Source organism: Zootoca vivipara, chromosome 2 (assembly GCF_963506605.1).
Source record: "Zootoca vivipara chromosome 2, rZooViv1.1, whole genome shotgun sequence".
NCBI classification, from domain to species: Eukaryota; Metazoa; Chordata; class Lepidosauria; order Squamata; family Lacertidae; genus Zootoca; species Zootoca vivipara.
The window spans coordinates 85444074-85464767 of NC_083277.1; the positions used below are offsets into that span (position 1 = coordinate 85444074).

The window sequence follows — 20694 nt, forward strand, 5'->3', positions numbered from 1 at the left end:
TGGGATGTTTCCCCCCTCTAATCTTTTTTTTCTTTGTTTGTTTAAATGAGCATAATTCCTTAGGGAGAAGGACTTCTAAAGATCACAGGTTGCAGGGAAGTCAGAGCCCATCCTCTGGAAAAGGAATGATTAAATAGAGAGAGAAACGAAATCAAAGCACGGAATGCAAGCCAAGCCTGGTACCTGCCCAGCAGCTGCCTCCTGCTAGTTCCACACCGAGATGCTTTAGCACAGCTGCCGAAAGATAAAATAGAATCAGAGGCTGCAGGAGACTAGATGTGGCTGTTATGACACCAAGAGCTGCCCTCTGGTGGAAATAAGTGCAAACTACTCAATTTTTAAAATCCGTTCAAGACTTTTATCTTTTCTTTCTGGATCCCACTGACATCCTCGGAGCACTGGTTACTCTTGCCATTCATTTGGAATTTTGCCTCTCTCTGTGCAAAATTTTACTGGATATCCTGAAACTAAATTAAGCAGTTCTTTCTTGTATTTTTTTTAATGGGACTTGCAGAACTGGAAAAATATTCAGAAAACAGCAGCCAATATAATCAAGGGGATGAAGCGACTCTCCTTTGTGGAAAAGTTGCACCATTCCTAGTTTTTTGGTTTAGAAGTGGGGAAGGAAGCACGGTTAGGGTGGGGTAGATACCTGATAGATGATGCATATGTATAAGATAAGAGGACAGTGTGGGGAATGTGGATTGGGAGAAGTCCCCCCCCCCTCTCTTGTAAGGCTAGAATTCAGGGCCACCCAATGGAGCTGAATGTTAGAAGACTTAGGATGGACAAAAGGTAGTGTTTCTTCACATACAGCAAAACACAATATAATGTGATAGGCACCAACTCAGATGGCTTTAAAAGGGGTGAGGTGAATGTTGTGTCAGTGGGAAAACGCATATTGGGCAGCACTGAGGACTTTTTTTTCAGAGGAGGAGAGATGGGGGTACTACTTTTAAAAGCAAATGAATGAAATTAAGCCCACTGTTATGAGGACATTAATAAGCAAACCATTCAACAGGCACTTTGAATACAGGGCTTTAGAAGCGGTTCCTTAAAATCAAGGCAGCTAAGACGCAAATGTTTCATTTAGCTATGGAGCTTCTAAACTGACCTTCTTGTAAATAGATTCCAGAGTAGTTTACAAACATTAAATAATCAACCAATAAAACACACAATTAAAATTATAAATCCTACACCCACATTTCTAAAAACCCTCACAGATGAAGCAATAAAACAACCCAAATTTGCGGAGGAAAAGGCTATATATGCCCATGTCTGGGAATCTTGAGAGTGAAAGTGACATTGCCTCTTGCGGGCTTCTCATAGGCATCTGGCCAGTGTGAGAATAAGATACTGGACTAGTCAGGTCTTTGGTCTGATCCTGCAGGCGTCTTCTTATGCTTCTGAGTAAACTCAGCTGATTGGCACTTTTCAAATGGACCCCTGATCTAAGTTGCAATTTGGCTATGTTCGAAATTGGAGCAAAATAGCAGATAAGTTACAGACTCATTTGTGTTTTTTATACCCTCTATTCATCTCTTCCGCATCTCACCAAGGAAGAAGGTAGCAAGAATTCTCTCTTCCTCTGACAACTCTTCTATAAGCTCAGTCTCCAAAATGAATGCAGCTTTGCCTTTGGGTTGCTTTCTTCAGACCAGGTTCCTCCTGCAGCTTTATTAGCTGCATAATAAGTAGGAATTCAACAGGTGAGGCTTTTGTCATCACCACACCTGGCCTCCTACCCCAAACCATCAGCCTTCTTGTGTCTGTTGCCCTACTTCCAGCTACCACAGCAACTGGCTTAAATCTCTCTTCCTTTTGGCTTTCTTCTAATGCAACATTGGTGGAAACAACGAATAGTCAAGTTTCATCTTCCTCTTTTATTTGTACAGTACTTCCTTTGCTTGTGACTTGTAATGACTCACCTGCCATAAAATATGCAAGCGAAGAGCTATTTACATTGATGGAGAGGTATTACGGATTTCTGCTTTTCACCAAAGCCCTGCAAGTTCCTTTATTTAATGCCTCAAAAGTATTTAGTCATTAGAATGTAAGAGCCTCACTAAATCAGATCAAATATCTATTTTGTCCAGCTTCCTGTATCCCACAGTGGCACAACAGAAGCCTCCGGGAAGCCCAGCATTTCCACTACCTGAAATGTCTTGGTTACTCAGTCATGTGGATTTCTGAAGTTGCTTTGCAGACAGATTGGAGTAGGAGAGGGGTGTCCATTGTCTTTCTTGTTGATAGTAGGCTGTCTAGACTACATGTTCCAGCCTGCTGCCTACATAGACTTGAACATACAGCATCCTGAATTAAAGATAAAGCATGGTATGTCAACTATTAGCGTACACACTGTGCTTTCTTTCTTGATGATGATGTGGTTCAAACATATGGATAGAGGTGTAGACATTTTCAACCTCAAAATGCTTGTCCCAAATCAAAGGCGCCTGAGTAAAGTTAGAAGTCATGGGATAAGAAGGCTCAGAGATTACTGAGACAACAAGCTTCTGAGTGACTCTCAGAGCTAAGAACAGAGTTCAAATGCAGCACAGCAACTTTAAATCTTTCAAGAGGGCTTGGTGCCATTCTGGTGACAAAGCACACCAATGCACATTAACTAAGGCCCCTCAAGTAAACAGAAATGCTGACATGCATTTGGATTCCTACGCAAAAGGTGGTGTAGGCCAGGATAGGCCTGGGCGCTCTAGTTGCAGAGGCAGCAAATTGTAAAGAGGCATTAAATCAGTCTGTTTCTAAATAAATGTTGAAACAATATCCTCCCTATAAATCCAGGTATTTAGTCGTAAACACCAAACACAGCTGACCATACTGGGGAGAAATGCCACTTTCTGGCCTATGGGTAGTGAATTTTAAAATATTTGACTTTGTGTTTTCATGAACATCTTCCTCCTGATAACAGTGTCCTCATTTTTTTGGTGCGAATGCAGACTACTTCCCAAATAGTAGGAAGATATGCCAAACCTCCTTAGAGAAACATATTGGCTGTTTCCTGTTAAAGTAGAAACACCTGCAAGCTTATTATTGCATCTTAATTACATACATAAAAGCTAGGAGGCTCAGCCAATGAAAATGACTCATCTCACTAAATGAAACATGGAGCTCTCAATTTGTGTCATCTCAGATTTGTTTGGACTGCTCTACTTTGCATGGAAAGAGCACAGAGCAACGTATAAATGAAGGAGATATTTGAAGGCTAAAGAGGCAGTCCCCTTTCCTGGAATGAATATAACCAAGAGCAAAAATGAAGGTATGTATAGCAACTTTTAGAGATTTATTCCAGGCAATTTACAAGTATGGGAATTTAAACTCATAATACTTGTGAGAGCTAGGCCTGAGTTTATGAGGCAACCAGAGTCTGTAGATCACCTTGCCTGACTGAGTATGCTGTCAGTATCAAACAAAAGGTGCTGGGCGGAACTGGTAGAAGCAAATAAGAAAGTTCAGTTCACAAGTATGCAGTTCTCTTATGACTGGACACCATATTTCTCATACCAACCAGGTAAATATTTGCTTTTGACTTCTGTATCAATCAATATTTATTCATATCTCATATTAGCAGCAAAAAATATATCAATGCCTTCAGTTTATCAGGAAACATATAAGGAACCCCACCAAATTGCTAATAGTTGCATTATCAAGTAGTAGTATTTCCTCAGGAATAAAGGTAAAGGGACCCCTGACCATTAGGTCCAGTCGTGACCGACTCTGGGGTTGCGCGCTCATCTCGCATTATTGGCCGAGGGAGCAGGCGTACAGCTTCCAGGTCATGTGGCCAGCATGACAAAGCCGCTTCTGGCGAACCAGAGCAGTGCACGGAAACGCCGTCTACCTCTCCGCTTGGAGCGGTACCTATTTATCTACTTGCACTTTGACGTGCTTTCGAACTGCTAGGTGGGCAGGAACTGGGACCTCATGAATAGCCAAGACAAAATTCAGTTCCAGTGGTTCTCATTACATCAGGTACTTTACACACTGGAAAAATGAAGAGCAGTATTATAATATAGTATCAAAATAAATGGAGTTTATTACAGATGAAGATGAAGAATTAACACAGATGATGAAGAAATTACACAGCTGCTTTTAGCTATCTGACAGAAAAGGGCAGAATGAGACCAATTTGCTAAAAGCAGAGCTAAGTAAATGCTATTTATAAAACATGAATTTTCATGCCTTGAACATATCATATCTCAAGCTTGACTGTAAATTCCTCACTGAATGTCTTTTGTGAGAATGTTTGCCGATTATGCTGAATCTTTTGAAGAACCTGGAATGAGTTGTACATAACAAATACACAGAAATCGAAAATTTCTCTCAGTCTACACTCTTTGGAGACATGGCACTGAGGCAATCTGTGAGACTCTATGCAAGTCACAGAAAATTTGAATTCCTGCAAGAAATCACATCCAGTGGAAATAATTGCAAGTCTTCTAAACAACACATTCAGCCTTATCAAGTTACTACCACCACCTAGTGCTTGGAAAAAGGTTTCAGGAGAAGGCAAACACTGAGAGGTGTTACAGAAGGCAATATCTATGGTTACAAGGATAAAAGCATGTCTTGGTAGAAGGTGATGCAATCAGCACACCATATTATATGTTATTTGACCTGAACTCTAAGAACATTCAAGAAGAGGTTGCAGTTTTGCAATTTGAAATGAAAACCAGAAATGCACAGCTTAGTTTCCAGATACCAAGCAGTTTGAAGAGATGGCAATTAAAAATGTTTCTTTACCTGCAAACCTAACTAAAATAATTATGGGATTCCGAGATAAAAACAAAACTGAACTAGACTCCAGTGATCAATGCACAAGAGCAGCATAAATTCACAAGATCAGGTTGCACATTGATACTATAACATATTAGAAGATGAAGAAATCTCCATGTGGAAGAAAAAAAAATGGGTGGGTTTACAGTAAAGACAGCCTTAACATTTTACATAGGAAGGCATTGCTTTGAAAGCATCTTTGCTGCCCTGAAAACATATTCTGGAACAAGCTCTAGAAGAGATGGTTCTACATATTTCGAAGGCACTGAGGAAAAGCCAGAGACTTATGGTTTGACTGCTGACTGGCTAATGCCTGTGCTATATCAACAACAAGATGGAAAAGTAAAGCACCCCACAAACTTTATGGCTGGGTTAGGTCAGAATGTTTGTTGCCCTTATCATGTGGTAAAATTCTGCTTTCCCTCAAACCTACGGTAGCAGCACAATCCAACCAAACTTTAGCTTTTTATGTCCTGCTGGCTTCACAGAAGAGTTAAACATGTGCTCTGCAGTGCATTTCTTCTATCTATGCATGTGTGCTCAAGACATCCCACTGAGTTCGGTGAGGCTTACTTGGCAGGAAAATGTGCATATGATTACATTATCTTTAAAAAGTAATTTAATAGGTCTTAAAATGCTCTGTTGCGACTGGATCAATCTCTTGGATTTTTGTTACTTAAGTGCATTAATGCACTGAGATGCTTAAAAGTTAGTCTTTAATGCCACTCATTACTAAAGCTATGTAATTAACATTAATACTGCCAGTCATCACTTGCTAACGTAACACTGACATTTAAAAATGCATTTTGAAATTATTTCTACAGCTGCATTTAACAATTCAGGATCAAACTCATGTACATTAAAGAACACTGTGTGCAGATGTCATAATCCTATAAAATATCCTCACACAGAGTTTATGTGGGGAAACTGACAGATATAATCAGTGGGAAGCAAAGCAGACAACATGATTACATGTTTATTGAAAAATTGTGTCAGTCTGTCCTTTACTGGAATAACGAAGAATGAGATGAAATCAATCAAAGCTTTTTATTTGGGAAAATACAGAAAACATGGCTTTTTATAATATAAGAAGACCCAGTCAGATTTGCATTTATAGGATCTTTTTGTAATCCTTTAGTAGCTGCAGTATTAATATAGCAATATTTTCTTATGGAATATATTTATGAATTTGAATAATTATAGCATTTTATGAGAACATCTATTTGATACTTTTATCAAAAAACATTCAGCTCATTAGATATAGGTATGGTTATTTTTTGCTTAGCTCATTCATTAACTTCTTGAATATTAATCAATTTGTAAAATTTGTACAATATATATACATAAATATCCTCATATATATTACCCCCCCCCTCCCAAAGTAATGCCAAATGTCATCATATACTTACAACCAAGCTATTGGGTTCTATTTTTTGTCAACCCGAGAAAGAGAACCTGGGCTAGAGTTATGCCAATGAAGGATGGCTCTATGTGGACAGAGACAGATTTTGTTTTCAATGGCTTCCACTGAGTTATATGGACAAAGCAAACCAGCAGCATTCTGGGACACAGCTGAGAATGGCAAAACTTTTCCCAAACAGAGAGCAATCAGGGCTTCCACCTCAAACCATGTCCTTGTTTGGACTGGCTTGTGAATGTGGCACTAGGACAAATCATTCCACCAAGCAATTTTACCAGAAGACTGTGAGTCACAAAAACAGATTTGCACCAGAGCGAGCTGTTAAATGTGCAATCTAGAATGAGTAACAAATCTTACTGATGAATGGTAAAACTTGCTTCTCAAAGCACCATATTTTCGTAATACTGTTCTGCCTATCAACCTCTGCTGAAGTGAAAACTTGCTAGGGAAAATTACTACTACATCAAATACTTATTAAAGTTCTCTGTAAGGACAGTTTATATTGTTAATTCTTGATACAAGTTGGTGTTTACTTACAACACCACACACTTTTCCATACCCATAACTACCAATATGTAAACATAGGGTGTGGTCAATACTATTTTCTTAGCCAAAGGGCAACAACATTCAGAGCAACATGCCTAGCATTCATGCAAAACACATGAAAAGCAACTTGATAAATTCAGACAATTTAGACAGGATATGGGAGTTTCATGACTTGAACTCCCAACATCTTTTTTCTTTTCAAAAAGCAGCTGGGCCAAGGGACACCCTTTGCTCATGTGGTGATTCACCAGTTTAATGTTCCTGCTTCATGAAGTTGCTATTAGCTGTGGAAGGGGAACATTTGGGCATAAAACCTTTGCCTGTAGATTGCCCTCTCCATGGCTATTACCACCTATAGAAAGATGATTTGGATCAAGGCTGTGGCATGGGGACAAGCTACTGCAGAACAGTAAAACATCATATCCAAGCTTCCTCCCATCAAAAGGCAACCTGTTAGCAGCAGTTTGCACTGGAGAAATGAGAGGGAATTTTCTAATAGCTTGAAATGTGTGACAATTTAAATTAAAAGGTGGATTTCTCTGTAGTGTGCATTTGAAAGGCCACCTTCCAACTTCCCATGATGCTTCTAACATCCTTCTGAATCATGATTCCGCTATGAAATAAAGATATAGCTCTTCTCCAACACACACATATAAAGCTGAAAGTGTATATTCTCTCAGCCAAACATGTGGGTTTTATAGCCCTCTACTTTGGTTAACTTGTTCCCTTGCCTGAGTAAAGTGAATCAGTCAAACTAGATGGCTGAGGGCTGGATTCAACTAAACTGTTGCGCTAGAAAGAGCCAATGCAATGAGTCCTGCTAGCACAATGGGGATTTCCCTCCCTCTTCTCCCTCTGTGCCTGCCCCTCATTGACTCTGGGGAGGACTTAGGAGAGGGACGATTGTTCCATCTGGCAAGCAGAAATTATAATAGCTTGACACTGAATTCCTCTCACAGTGTTTAAGCAAAGCCCTATGAGTACTAAAAAATTATTATTAATATCCATCACCTAAAAGAGGCAAAGCCTTACATCCTAGAAACTTTGCTTCCTCATCCATTGGGTCTAATGTTTCCACATATGTTATTAATGCAGGATAGAAAGTAGATGAGAGATTTGTGAACTGCGTGTGCATTCTAACCAATGTAGATTTTATATTCACATTACAGATGTAAGATGTTTAAAAAGAAATGTTTATATTGTATGGAAGTTCCCACTCAGGAGCTGAGAGATATTCTGAAAGAATATTTTCTTTCAGTATAATACCGACCAAAGGAAGCCGCAAACTTTGCCAGCAATAAAATCTACATAGCCACTAGACAATTTTATTCCAGAATCAAGGCCCACTTATTTAAAGTGCTAGTTTCCATAAAGATGTTGGATCCATAAAAATAAAGAATCAGCATATTTGTTTCTACAGCAGTTTGTGCCCAATTGAGGACAAAATTGAAAGAAGAGACAGCATGTTATCTACTAGGAATTAACTAGTAGTGAAACAAAATATTAAATTGCTATGAATTACAACCTCCTATATGGCCAGCTGGGTCTCTAAAGATAACCAATTTTTGTCACTATTGAAGCTGAAAAACTATTAATTTCAGCAGAAACTAGTCAAAGTCCCATTTCCTTGGATCATGAAAACTTAAATCTTAGAAAAGCAAATAAAATGCTACAAGTTTTTTGCAATAAATTAATCTTAAGAAAATAAAATCTTTATAAAATCTTTATAATTGCTTTCTTTATAAATATGTACATCATAAAATCCCACTGCTAGTAGAATGGCTCCTTACAGATTCCATGTGCATCATTTCTAATAGCATCACCCTATTCCTCTGAAGTCTGTTCTTTGCCCGACAGACCGATGAAATGCAAGACTTTTTACCAATTCCTAGTGAAGTTCTCATCTTTCATAGCTTTCACCAACCAGTCCCTTTCCTTATCATCATCATCAGAGTCACTCATATCACTAGAATCTGCAGCTAGGAGTCGGGAGTAATTAATTCTTTTTTGACGTGGCAACTTGGATTGGACAATCAAGAACAAGATTAACCAGAGTATTAAAGTAATGGAACATGCCCGATAGAGCACTGCTAGGCCAAAGCTGTTCACAACAAACCCTCCTGCGAAACTTCCCAGACTGGCTCCACAGCCACAAGAGAGGCCCTGTAGGACAAGGTGGAGAGACCTCTCTGTGCCAGGAGTGGCAATGTCATCTGCCAGCATGTTCACAGCCCACCACAAGGCACCATTGCTGAAGGCACAGAAGATCTGGATTGGCAGCACAGACCAGGTGTTCCATAGGAAGGAATAGTAGAGCAGCTGTGCTGCAAGGCAGCTTAAACTCAAGGCAACTGTGCCACCAGCTGAGAGAGCCCTTAGCAACTTGCTTTTGAAGATGGAGAGCAGGATTTCGGCAATCAGTCCAATGGCCACTGAGAGACCCATGAATAATTCACTGCTGCCTTGGTCTTGCATTTGCCAGAAAAGAAAATTCTGCACAGTTGACCCAATGGCACCCGTGAGGAAGACGGTTACTGCAGACAGGATGGTTCTGCCGTCGCTCCCAATCAGGTTTAAAGCTTTGACTGTTTTGTTTACATGTTCACTTTTTTTGGACACATGAATGGGAAAGAAGAAACTGACAGCCAACGTTAAAGTTAGCAACATGGCATAGCCATAAAAATGCACTGCAAAACGTGGGATATTCGTGCTCAAGAAGCAACTCAGCTGATCCACAATTATTGCTATACCACAGACACCCATTGATGCTCCTAAGTAACTCCAAATCCAAAGATTTCCATATTTGTCTGCTGCATCAACAAAATCAAGGTACTCATAGAGGCTGTCCTCAACCATCCATCCAAGAGGTGCAGCCAGGAGCTCCCAAAGAACAATAGCACCTAGCACCATAAGAAAGGCCTGGTGCTCACTGTCCAAGAAGTCAGTACCTTGTAGTAACCAAGAGCTCATATCCTCTGCTCTTTCCCAGCGACCTGACAAGTTTTTGAGTATATATTGTGTCTTTTTAAGAGGTACAGGGGCTGTGTAAAATGAGAAGTTAGCATTTGTTTCTGAAGAGTCATTTCCCACAAATTTTTCTTCAATATTCATATCAGCAGGTGGGCTACTAGTTGCCTTCACAGGCCTGTTTACAGTCAGTGTCTCAAAAGTTTGTTCTCCTGCGGAAACTTCTTTCCCAGAAGTACCAGATAGCACACCATACGGAACATCTGTGAATTGCTGGGTACTTGTATCACCATCGTTGACACCACTGTTGATCACAGAAGGGATATTAATAGTGGAATAAATTTTGAAGGGTGCATTTGTTACTATTGGCTTTCCAGTAGTAATCAAGTCCTTAGAAATTATTCCAAATGATTCAGTAGATTGTGTTTTGTCATCAGAGGCAAGGTTAACATTCATCGTACTTGGACTGTTCACATTTACATCAGGCACCTGGTTTGCTGTCAGTAATTTATGTGGATGCTGGCTCACATTACAATACCTATAGACAATGTCCTTGCTCGGTGGTGGGACAAGAGTGAGAAGCAAGCTTGCTCCAACTGAGCACAGTAGTGATCCACTGATGAGAACTTTTCTCTTATTGTGAGTTTTTGCTAAATAGGAGCACAGTGGGGCCCAAAGAGAAGTGACTAAGTGCTTTAATCCTATTATAATCCCTACTAATGGTGCAGTCAGTCCAAGCTGCCGAAAGTACAGAGTTAAAAATGGAATTGCACAGGCATTTCCTGCACCATAAAGAAAATGGAAGAGGCTAGCAAGAGTTAGTGCTTTGTTCACATCCCACTGGTTGTTTGTATTCATGGCTTCAGGTGCAGGCTTGGCTCCCAATTTTGTCCTGCAAATTAATGAAAGAAAAAGAAAGATTTGTCAGTATCGAATAACAAATTAGAAATGCCAACAAGCAACATTTTCACTTATTGTCAGCCACCTTGAAGTCTTGTTGTCAGCATGAGAACATTGTAAGAAAATGAAAACAAAAAGTTATTTTTCTAGCACTGCAAAAAGTTTTATTCGTAATCAAATTAGAAGTACAGTTACAAATTTTCAAACAAACCCTACAACAATAGTTACTGTGCTTGGTTTCAGCCATAGAAACATTCCATATCAGATGCAGCTTTCAGGAGTTCATGAAAAAAGCAAAATCAACCTAACTTGTACAAATCCTTCTTTACTTGCCAGAATCTTATGCATGTTTACCCACTTAACTCAATGGGATTCATTTTTGAGTAAAGTTTTTCCCCCTTATTTTTGAATAATTTCTTACACTGATGTTCCACTTTTCTTCTTTCATGGCAATCAAGGCATGTGGTTCCCAGGCAATCAAGTCCTTAGAAATGATTCCAAATGATTCAGTAGATAGTGTTTTGTCATCAGAGGCAGGGTTAACATTAATTGTACTCTGACTGTTCACATTTACATCAGACACCTGGTTACTGGCCAGACCAAGACCTGCTTAGCTTCAGCAAACTGGTAGCCTCATGTATTCAGATCAAACCTTGGGATGTTTGTGTGTGTGCCATTAGAGCCTTTACAGATTACTATGAAAAGCATTTTTTAAAGCTCTACCCTCATACCAAGCCCTATCCAGTGCCAGTTGCATGACACCCTTTTCCTACATAATGAAAGGACTTTTAAAAGGGTCTTGTAATTTATTAACTTTTTTAAAAAGAAAAATCCAATGGGATTCAAACAACTCACATGCCAAATTGCAGCTCAAACCTTTAGAAAATTCACAAAAGGTCTAGCAAGCCTACCATAAAGCAGATTTTAAATCAAACATAATGGAGAGAAAGTGATGTCTTTGGTACTATGACTTGTGCAACAAACTTCCTGTTCTATCCCATAAAAATGAATATGCAAATCAGGGATGAATCATACTTTTTCTAGAGACAAAATGTTGCAGGTCAAGTGCTGGGAAAATGCTATATCATTACAATAGCTGTTTTCTTGAATAAAGTTCAACAAGTGAGAAAATGTGTGCATTTACTTTGCATCATGAAATAAAACAACCAGAAAGACTCTTATAAGTGTTCTCAAAGTATATAGCAGGGCATTGCTGAAGCTCATCTTCATAAAATCACTGACAGTCTACTACAGTGAATTTTGTGAGGATTCCCAGGTTCACTGGGCAGTGAACAGCACCAAGTTATTATAGTTAGTGATATAAGCAAAAATCTGCTCTTATTCCCTTATTGATTAGCAAAAGGAACTGACTGAATGCCAGATACATAAAATAGGTCTCTATGTAAGGGTATGTGTGGTGTAGTATTTCAAGGAACAGGAAACATTTGCTTTGGAATGCTACCAGATTGCTACCAGTCACTGTGTTATTTCAGAATGAGTCCAGGTGGGGTGGCATCATTTTCGCTTTATACTTCAGGTATATGGGAAAAAGTCTAAGACCAGCAGCACTGCTGTGCAACAGAGCAGAATGAAATCCAGGACTTTTAACTAGCCTTTAAAGAGAAAAGCGAAGGTGTTTTGTAGAAGCACGATGCACTGTGTATCATTTTCCTTGGCAGGACCACTCTGGGAACTGAAGCAGCTGCGTAAAATAAACAGGCAAAAACATGCTCTGCTGCCGACCATTAGTTTTCAGCGACCTGTTGTTGTTACTCGACTGTCTATTAAAAGCGATGGAAGCGGTACGTTTGCCCCCCAAAGCATGGCTGCCTGCCATCAAGGCCCTGGATCCCTCCGTCGCTTTTCCACACCGAGAACGTTGGAACAGTTCCTGAGGTGGCGGCCCTCCATCCCCTCACCTGCCACCCACACGGGCGACTACTTAAAAACAAGTCCCTGTGGGTAACTCTCCTCTTGCCCCCCCCCCGTAGCGACTCATCCCCCGCCCCGTTTTAGTGGGGCGCAAGCTGCCCCGTGCCAACCCAGACCGACACCCCTCCCACTCCTCCCCATGGCAAGTGGGGTCTGGGAACTTCCCGAGCCTCCCACCCCTCTCCCCCGCACCTCGCGCGGGTTGCCATGGCAACCGCCGCCAGCGCCCGCCCCTCTCGCGCCAAACTCCCTCTCTCACAATGCGCGCGCGGAGCCTCCCATACCTGAGAGGGGGGCGCGGGGGCGGGGGAAGGCGAGACGCCGCTTCTTCCGTTGTTCCACGAGGACAGCGGCCTCGGCCTGCTGTCAGCGGGAAAGCGCTCTCGAGGCGCATGCGCCGCGGCGCACCTGTCCGCCGCGAGAGAGAGCGCGAGAGAGAGAGGTTGCTGAAGCCCCGCCCCTCTCTTCACCTGCTGGCCTTGGCCCTTCGGAGAACTCCCGAGGGGCCCCTCCCGGCTTCGCGCGCTCGCTGCTCTCGATCTCCTCCTCCTCGAGGTCGAATGTGGGCTCGGCGGGGGCGCCTCAGGGGGCGGGGCAAGCGGTTGCTAGGACACGACGGGTGGCCTTGGAGATGATGATGATGAGGGTGAATTCTTATCCACATTGACATTTCCAAGCTGTTCTGGCGTTGTGGTCTGCTTAGAAGTGAGCCCCATTCACTTCAGTGGGACTTACTCCCAAGTAATTGGATATATAATAGGACTTCACCCTTGGAGCCCTCCCTCTTCCACTCCTCGGTTTCTACTTCTAGCCATACCTGTTAGAATAGGTTTTTCTTCTCAGGTTTTGTCCCTTATTCCGATATTCTGTTTCATGTTATTTATATACCCCACACCATGTTCCCCGAGGAGCTAAAATTAAAAAGCTAAAAAACAACCCCACACTAGAGTCAATCAAATAATTAACCCAATTAAAATGAACAGTACCTAAAACGACGGAGGCAGAGAAAATAACAGTGGGGAAGGTCACAGGGGTTTTAAAATATTGAGAAAAATAAAAGGTCTTCTCACAGAAAAGACAGTCTCTTCACCCTCTTTCAAAATATGAGGGACACCCAATTGTTGTAGGATCTGCATCACTGGAACCCATATCCTATGGGCCAGAGAATTGTGGGTGAAACAGCATTTCAGATAGTTTGGCTGGGATGCAAAAAGGAGCTGTGTTTAATCCTGATTGTTTCCCTTCTCTTCAGCTCAGCATAAATTCAAGGGACTTACCAGTAAGTCTTTTTGTGGTTTTGCCTCTTGCTTCATTGAGATAACTGCAGCAAATGTTGGTGCTTGGGACAAATCTTTTAAAAGCCAGATTTAGGATCAGCTACTAAGGGAACATAGGCCTTTCTATCAAAATGGTTCTTTTAATCCCAGGATAAAAGTTCCTAAAACCCAGATAACTTGGGGATTTATACACAAACGAAAGACAAGTAGCATTTGTTTTTAGTACCTGTTACTGCAACTGGCCAAAAAATAAAAAATAAAAATCCTATAAATACCGTGTGGCTGTATTACTTACACTGCATAATAGCTTTGCTAAAGAAATCTATGCCATCTCCTTTGCAATGGAAGACTTTTCCAGGAAAGATCCATGCTGGATCCCCAAGTCGAGGTCCATTGACACTGATACTTACTGCCATGTTATTTGCTGTCATTATGCTGAGTTTTCTCTCATATATGAGACATTTAAAATGTATTTTCAGAGTCTCTGGTTCTGCTGTCTACAAGTTGGCTTCCCTATAATGAGAGGTATTCTTTTTCAGAGACGAATGAATTATTTACTGGTAAAGAATTGTACAGGTGGTTTGTCTTTGACTAGGTTTTATTTAGTTTCCAGTTCAATCTACCGGTACTTGGTATTTAAGTAGTCCTTGGTGAAACACACGAAAGTAAAGTGATACACAAATGGACTTCTCTGGAATAGTAGGTAAAAGTAAAGGAATAGTATAAAGTTTCAATGTACCCTAGCTTATTTTAATATCTCACTTATGTGGAATTACGCTACAGTCGGGTTCCGGTTTCCGCCTGCAGGAATGGCGGACCTGTTTTCCATCCCTCTGACCTTCGTAAGGAATTTGGCGGTTGCTAGGGGAGTAAATGGCAATCCCCCTGCCCTCTCCGGGGGTTACGGAGAGGGGCCGCTGGCCCGCGATGCCCCCAGACCCACTCCGACTGTTTATGGAGTGGGGGGAGCTTGGGCTCAAGCCCTTACGACGGCCAGGACTCCCGGACGCTAATCTGCATGGCGGGGATTTCCATGATTAAAGAAGATAATTAGGCTTAAATCTATGGACATACTTCAGAAGGAGGGGCAGAAGCGCTGTTTACTGCCGAGAAATCTATGCTGCTGAAGGTGAGGAGTTAAAGGCTGTATTTCATCTGGAAGAAGGATTGATGGGGACAGAGCGATAAGGGAAGCGAGTCTTTTGTTTATTTTATTTTTCATATGAGTTACTTCGTACCTTCCCAGACGCGATGTCCTGGCTTGTTTGGAGTGAAAGAGAAGCAAAAGACTGTGTGAGTTGAACTTTATAAACGTTGTTATTGAGCATATTCTTTGAAGATGAGGAGTTGCTGATGAGAAAAGCCCCCCTCTAGTTGGACGGAAGGAGTGCCTGGACGCGTTCGGAGGATTTATGAGTTGTGACGCACTTTGAATTGGAGCAGCGACCTGAAGCTAAGTTCAGCTATAGGGCAAGGAGAACCATTAATTTACCAAGAGTCAATGCATGGTGTGAGATCTGGTTCTTCGGCCTGGAAAAGCTGTAAATTTTATAATGATCGTTTAATCTACATGGTTATGAGAGAAAACGAAAGTGATTTGAGTTTTTTTAAGATGGCGCTGCTTCGTGTTGAGAGCCGACGCAATAGGGACGCTCCGGACCAAGAAGATTTATGGGGGGGCTGGACTGATTAACTCACACAGGAGAAAGAACATTTGTGAAACTTTGTTTGACATTTATCTCAGCAGCTGGGAAATAATCGGTTGAAAGAGGAAAACATCTATGTGACTGTAAAGGGAAAGATCTGGATTATTATGGATTTGGAGAGACGATTTGAACTTTAGAAAAAAGACGACAGTGGACGGTTGCGAGGAATCCCCAATTTCTTGAAGCATGGGAACCCTAAAAAATTTTTTTAGATGATTTGGCATAACATTCGGTTTGATTGATATATATGTGTATAATTTGAAATAATGAATGTGATATAATTGGTTTTAATTGGAAAAATTAATAAAATATATTTTTTTAAAAAAAAAAGAATTACGCTACAGTCACAAGCATATTTACTTGGAGGCAATAACGCCAGCCATTAAAACTAATGCTGACTTTTGAATAACTATTGTTAGGACTGGGGTGTAAAGCTACAAGGAATACAATTGGATAATCTTAAAAGATAAAACTTCTATTCAGTTTTGATGCTCTTTGACTAAATATATATATTTGCCCTGCTTCATCAGTGTGGCATCAGATGCTCTCAGATGTATTTCAAATTTAATTGATTTGGGAGCTGAAAGCAATTCAGATCCAACCAGACACGGAACTATTTAGCTCTTCAGGTGTTACTGTTTGCAAAGCCATATTGTTGTAGCCTGCCAATAGGTAAGAAGGAAAGCAGAACCCTGTATCAGGATTACAAGAGACTTTGTAAAATAGAAAAATTCCTTCAGTAGCACCTTAAAGACCAACTAAGTTTTTATTTTGGTATGAGCTTTCGTGTGCATGCACACTTTGTGTTGAGCATAAAACATCATTAAATGATATAAAGAAACCACCCAACCCCTTTGTACCTTTGCAGTGTTGCTATGACTGAATGCTTAAAAGCTTTCAATTGAAATCATTCTTCTGTACTCTGGAAGCAATCATATATAATGTCCCACTTGGGTTGGGGTGTTGTTATTGTTGTTTTTTGAATTATCTCCAGAACCACCACAACATCCCTGTCCAACTCTCTACTGGAAATGATGGGTTTTCCAAACATTAGATGATTTATTGGAACTGAGGCTGCAATACCTGTTAAAACTGTGCAATTACAAATACACACATATCCACTGTGTTGCACTTACAATACAGAGGTGCATATTGTATAGCTTATCACATAAATGAAGTGCCACTGTAGAATACAGCATCTGTGGGAACCTTGGGGCGTCCAGATGTTGTTAGACTAAAACTCCCATCATCCCTGGCCACTGACCAAAGGTTCTCCATGCCATACAGTCTTGCAATGGAATCAGAATGTGCAATTGAACAGGGGACACAAAAATCATGTTGATATAACTATCCTCCGCAGGATAATCTTACCTCTGCTGCCAACTGTCAAATGAATACATGGCATCAAACATCATTGGACGTTATTTAATGAAATTAAAGGATTCCACTTTTGAATATACAACATGTATTACATCTGTACAAATAATTTATAATTAATTTATATAATATACATTCTTAGTTACTATAGATACCTCCATTACAAAATTCAAAGCAATCCATCATATAACCTTTTGGTTTGTAAACATGTAGCCACAGCACCATACTTAAGAGAACCAATTTAAAAAAATGCTTAAGACTGCAAACATTTTGAAATCTTTTGCTTTTTTAAAGTCACTGTCCTTAACAACTCACGGGAGTATCATTGCTACATGTGGTTCCATCAGCTGCTATTGGACCTAAATTTTTATTATTTTTCCCTCTAGGAAATTTATCCTTCTTTCCAGATTCTAGCATGTGTCTACTCTTAGTGCCTCCTCCCCTTGCAATAAACCTTATGGCATTGCTTATCAATTACTTTAAAAGTCTTACATTCAGACATGAAGCAACTGAAGTAGAAACACACTGATGTTTGGGCCAAGAATCAAGGGCGCTGCTAGAGGTGAACTCACAGAGCACAGACCCCAAATCCTGTCCTATGTGCTCTGAGTTTCTGGGTGGGTTATGAATTCAAGCAAAATTACACTGTGTGTGATGTGGCTACCTGGGTAGGTTATTAATTTGGGGAAACTGAATATGACTCTGTCCAGAGATGATTTTGGGGGGTGGGGTTGGTGCTGGATTACCCTCTAAGCAAACGAAGCATGTGTTAGGGGACCATCAAAGCAGGGACACTTCATTACACTACACAACACATATCCCTCCATTTTCCTGTTCTTTTTATTACTTATCCACACCTACACCAGGGGGCGTCCTAATAATGTAAATCAAAACAATGCAAGGGTCCTGTCTTGTGCTGCACATGACATGCTTCAGGGCCTCCCAGGGCATGGGATGGGAGTAATAAATGAGGATAAGTGAAGGGGATTTGACATGATTTCTACAAGATCTGTTGAGAGATTAATGGGGGGGGGGTAAATGAATGGAAGAGCAGCTAATTTTGGGTGATCTGGGGAGGGGTGCAAATTAACTGAAGAATTTATCTGGATGATTTGGAAGGGAAATGAATTGGCTTGCCTTCTGTGATATTTATATCATAAATCTGTGCTTATACATATAAATCAACTATGCAAATTTGTTTCTATGGACCTCTGCCCCACACTTTTAAAGAACCTAGCAACACCCCTGCTGAAAAGTCCAAATGCCTTGCTGTGTAAGATCTAGAAGAGCATGATGTAAAAGAGTAAACTGTAGCAGCAAGCCAAGTTTCATGGAGTACCTTGGAGTACAGCAAGTTTATCAGTTTTTATCCCCTCCTTTTGCATGTTTTGACACCTGGTTTTTAGGTCTCCATTTCCATTTTACTATTTATATTGTATTTAGCTGCAATTTTATTGTGAACTGGGGAGGGACCAAATATAAATATTTTAATTAGTAAATAAATAAAAACACTGAAGGCAGGAAGTAGTGTTGACCTGACTCTACCACAGCAAGGCCCACTAACCTTCTTGCGCACCTATACAGCAGCACCACAAAGTCCTTCCTCCATCCCACCAGTGCTGGAGGTTTATTACCCATGCTTCACTTTATGGCTAAAGCACTCTGCAAGATAGCAGGAGCCCAGTTCTCATGGGAAAATGCTTGACCTTTGGCGGCATAACATTTTGCCCTGCCTATGGTACATATTTTGTGCTATTCCACACAGTCACCGTCACATTTGTGCCTGTTCAAACGTCTCTAAAGCCATTAATATCCCCTCCCCACCCCACCCCGCAATTCCTTTGGTGGGTAGCATGTACACCATTTATCCCAAGATTCTGCTAACAACAGCAACGAAAATTGCATACTGTTTCATTAAATCCAAATCCCTAAATTCAGGTGGTTCTACAGAATAACCATATCTATACCACAGACCAGCAACACCTGACTAAACAGAGCTGTGATCACAACTAGGGTTCAAAGGAAAGTATATTTAGCATTAATTACCACCATTTCATTTGTTGTGTGCTGGTGAAACAAAACTATTCTCTCCTCGCCCAATGGAAGATGAATATAAGGAAAGCGTGGCACTGAAGTCTAAAACTCTCACACTCCATTTTGTTTTGTACATGCCCTCTGCCACAGTTTTATCTGCTACTATTATAGAAGGACACAGCTTCCCTGTATTGGGCTGGGGTTCATCTCCTGCTGCAGACCTGAGCTGTTGTTCTGGTGATGATCCCTTGCTTTTTCCTTTCTTCTGCGGACTCCTTCACCGTGGGAACACAACCACTGGATATTCCCTAATCAGACGCAGTAAAAGATGAAATAGCTGTGGCTATCAGCTTTTTCACTGAACAATGCCTGCAAAAGTGTTGATGGGTAGCAATAAAGATTTAGGTAAGTATTTAGCCAGTCCCACATCTTCCTCTTCCTCAAAGCTAGACCGTCTGGTTCTTGTCTTTTGTAAGCAGTAGCTGGGTTCTAGGCATGGGAAAACTTCAATACTGCAAGAAAACAAACGATGTTGTTCCATTAGCTAAATACACAAGCTATTGGTAGGAATCTGATCTGGTGTTTACCCAATTCTGATACGAAGGTCTTTTATCTGGAAAACCCCGTTTGTGGGTGTTTGAACCTCAGGCAATGTGGGGCATGTAATTTGCAAACCCTTTGCATATATTTTGAACACACACCAATAATTGATATTAAGGTAAAGGGTAAAGGGGCCCCTGACCATCAGGTCCAGTCGTGTCCGACTCTGGGGTTGCGGCGCTCATCTCACTCTATAGGCCGAGGGAGCCAGCGTTTGTCCACAGACAGCTTCTGGGTCATGTGGCCAGCATGACAAAGCCGCTTCTGGTGAACCAGAGCAGCGCACAGAAACGCCGTTTACCTTCCCGCTGGAGCGGTCCCTATTTATCTACTTGCACTTTGACGTGCTTTCGAACTGCTAGGTGGGCAGGAGCTGGGACAGAACAACGGGAGCTCACCCCATTGCAAGGATTCAAACCGCCGACCTTCTGATCAGCAAGCTCTAGAGTCTGTGGTTTAACCCACAGCGCCACCTCGGTCCCCCTATAATTGATATTATCAGTTGACAATCACTGAGTCTGAGAAGAATAACATGGGTGGTATGCAGCTAACACACCCCATCAGCGTAATGATTTCTGCTTGCACAATGGAACTCCCACCCTCCTGCACATCCCCTAAATCTATTCTAGGGGTGCCCCCAACCTGCAGGGGGACACACAGGAGGTGGTGGTGGGGTCATTCAATTGTGTAAATCCTTTTTCTAATGGAATATGTTAGTTGAATATCATCCAGTACCTTTAAGGTGGCTAAAAATGCTATAATAGATTTGTATGGCAAATTTAGGATGTGACAAGGAGTGTGGTGTTATGTTAAAATGAGAAAGTAGCACCCAGCAGGACTGAACTTCCCACTCACTAGGTGATGTCAGCTGATGGGTGAGCGGTGGGGTTCAATCCTGCTGACTGCTGCTTCACCAGTGCTTTCCCTGCACTCATCAGCTGGTGAGTGGGAAGTTAAGTTCAGTCCTGCTGGGTGCTACCTTCCCTCTAGGGAACATGGTGAGGAAGGAGACCACCACCCTCCAGACAACTTTGACAGTTAGCAAGGATATCACCATGCCCCTCTATCAGGCACCTAATGGCATCATGGCATCAGACCATTGGCAGGTGGGTGACCCTGTTCACCTGTCAAAGTTGATGCATGG

At 41.3% G+C, this 20694-nt stretch overlaps 2 protein-coding genes across 2 annotated transcripts in view; both read right to left on the minus strand.

The window, feature by feature from the left end:
- Positions 1-3930: 3930 nt before the first annotated feature.
- Positions 3931-12926, minus strand: MFSD6L (major facilitator superfamily domain containing 6 like). Its single transcript, XM_035104700.2, has 2 exons — positions 12841-12926; positions 3931-10616 (listed from the first exon to the last, which is right to left on the minus strand). Exon 2 carries the CDS (start codon positions 10580-10582, stop codon positions 8636-8638), a length of 1947 nt encoding a protein of 648 aa, XP_034960591.2. The 5' UTR covers positions 10583-10616; positions 12841-12926; the 3' UTR covers positions 3931-8635.
- Positions 12927-18738: 5812 nt separating this feature from the next.
- PIK3R6 (phosphoinositide-3-kinase regulatory subunit 6) overlaps positions 18739-20694 on the minus strand; it is a 38191-nt gene continuing 36235 nt past the window's right edge. The window contains exon 21 of the mRNA XM_035104698.2: positions 18739-19462. Coding sequence (XP_034960589.2) covers positions 19306-19462 — 157 coding nt within the window. The 3' untranslated portion in view covers positions 18739-19305. The remainder of the gene's footprint in view (positions 19463-20694) is intronic.

What these genes read in the sequence shown, in the direction of transcription:
- MFSD6L (XM_035104700.2), bottom strand. Translation starts at nt 10,582, where the DNA reads ATGAATACAAACAACCAGTGGGATGTGAACAAAGCACTAACTCTTGCT.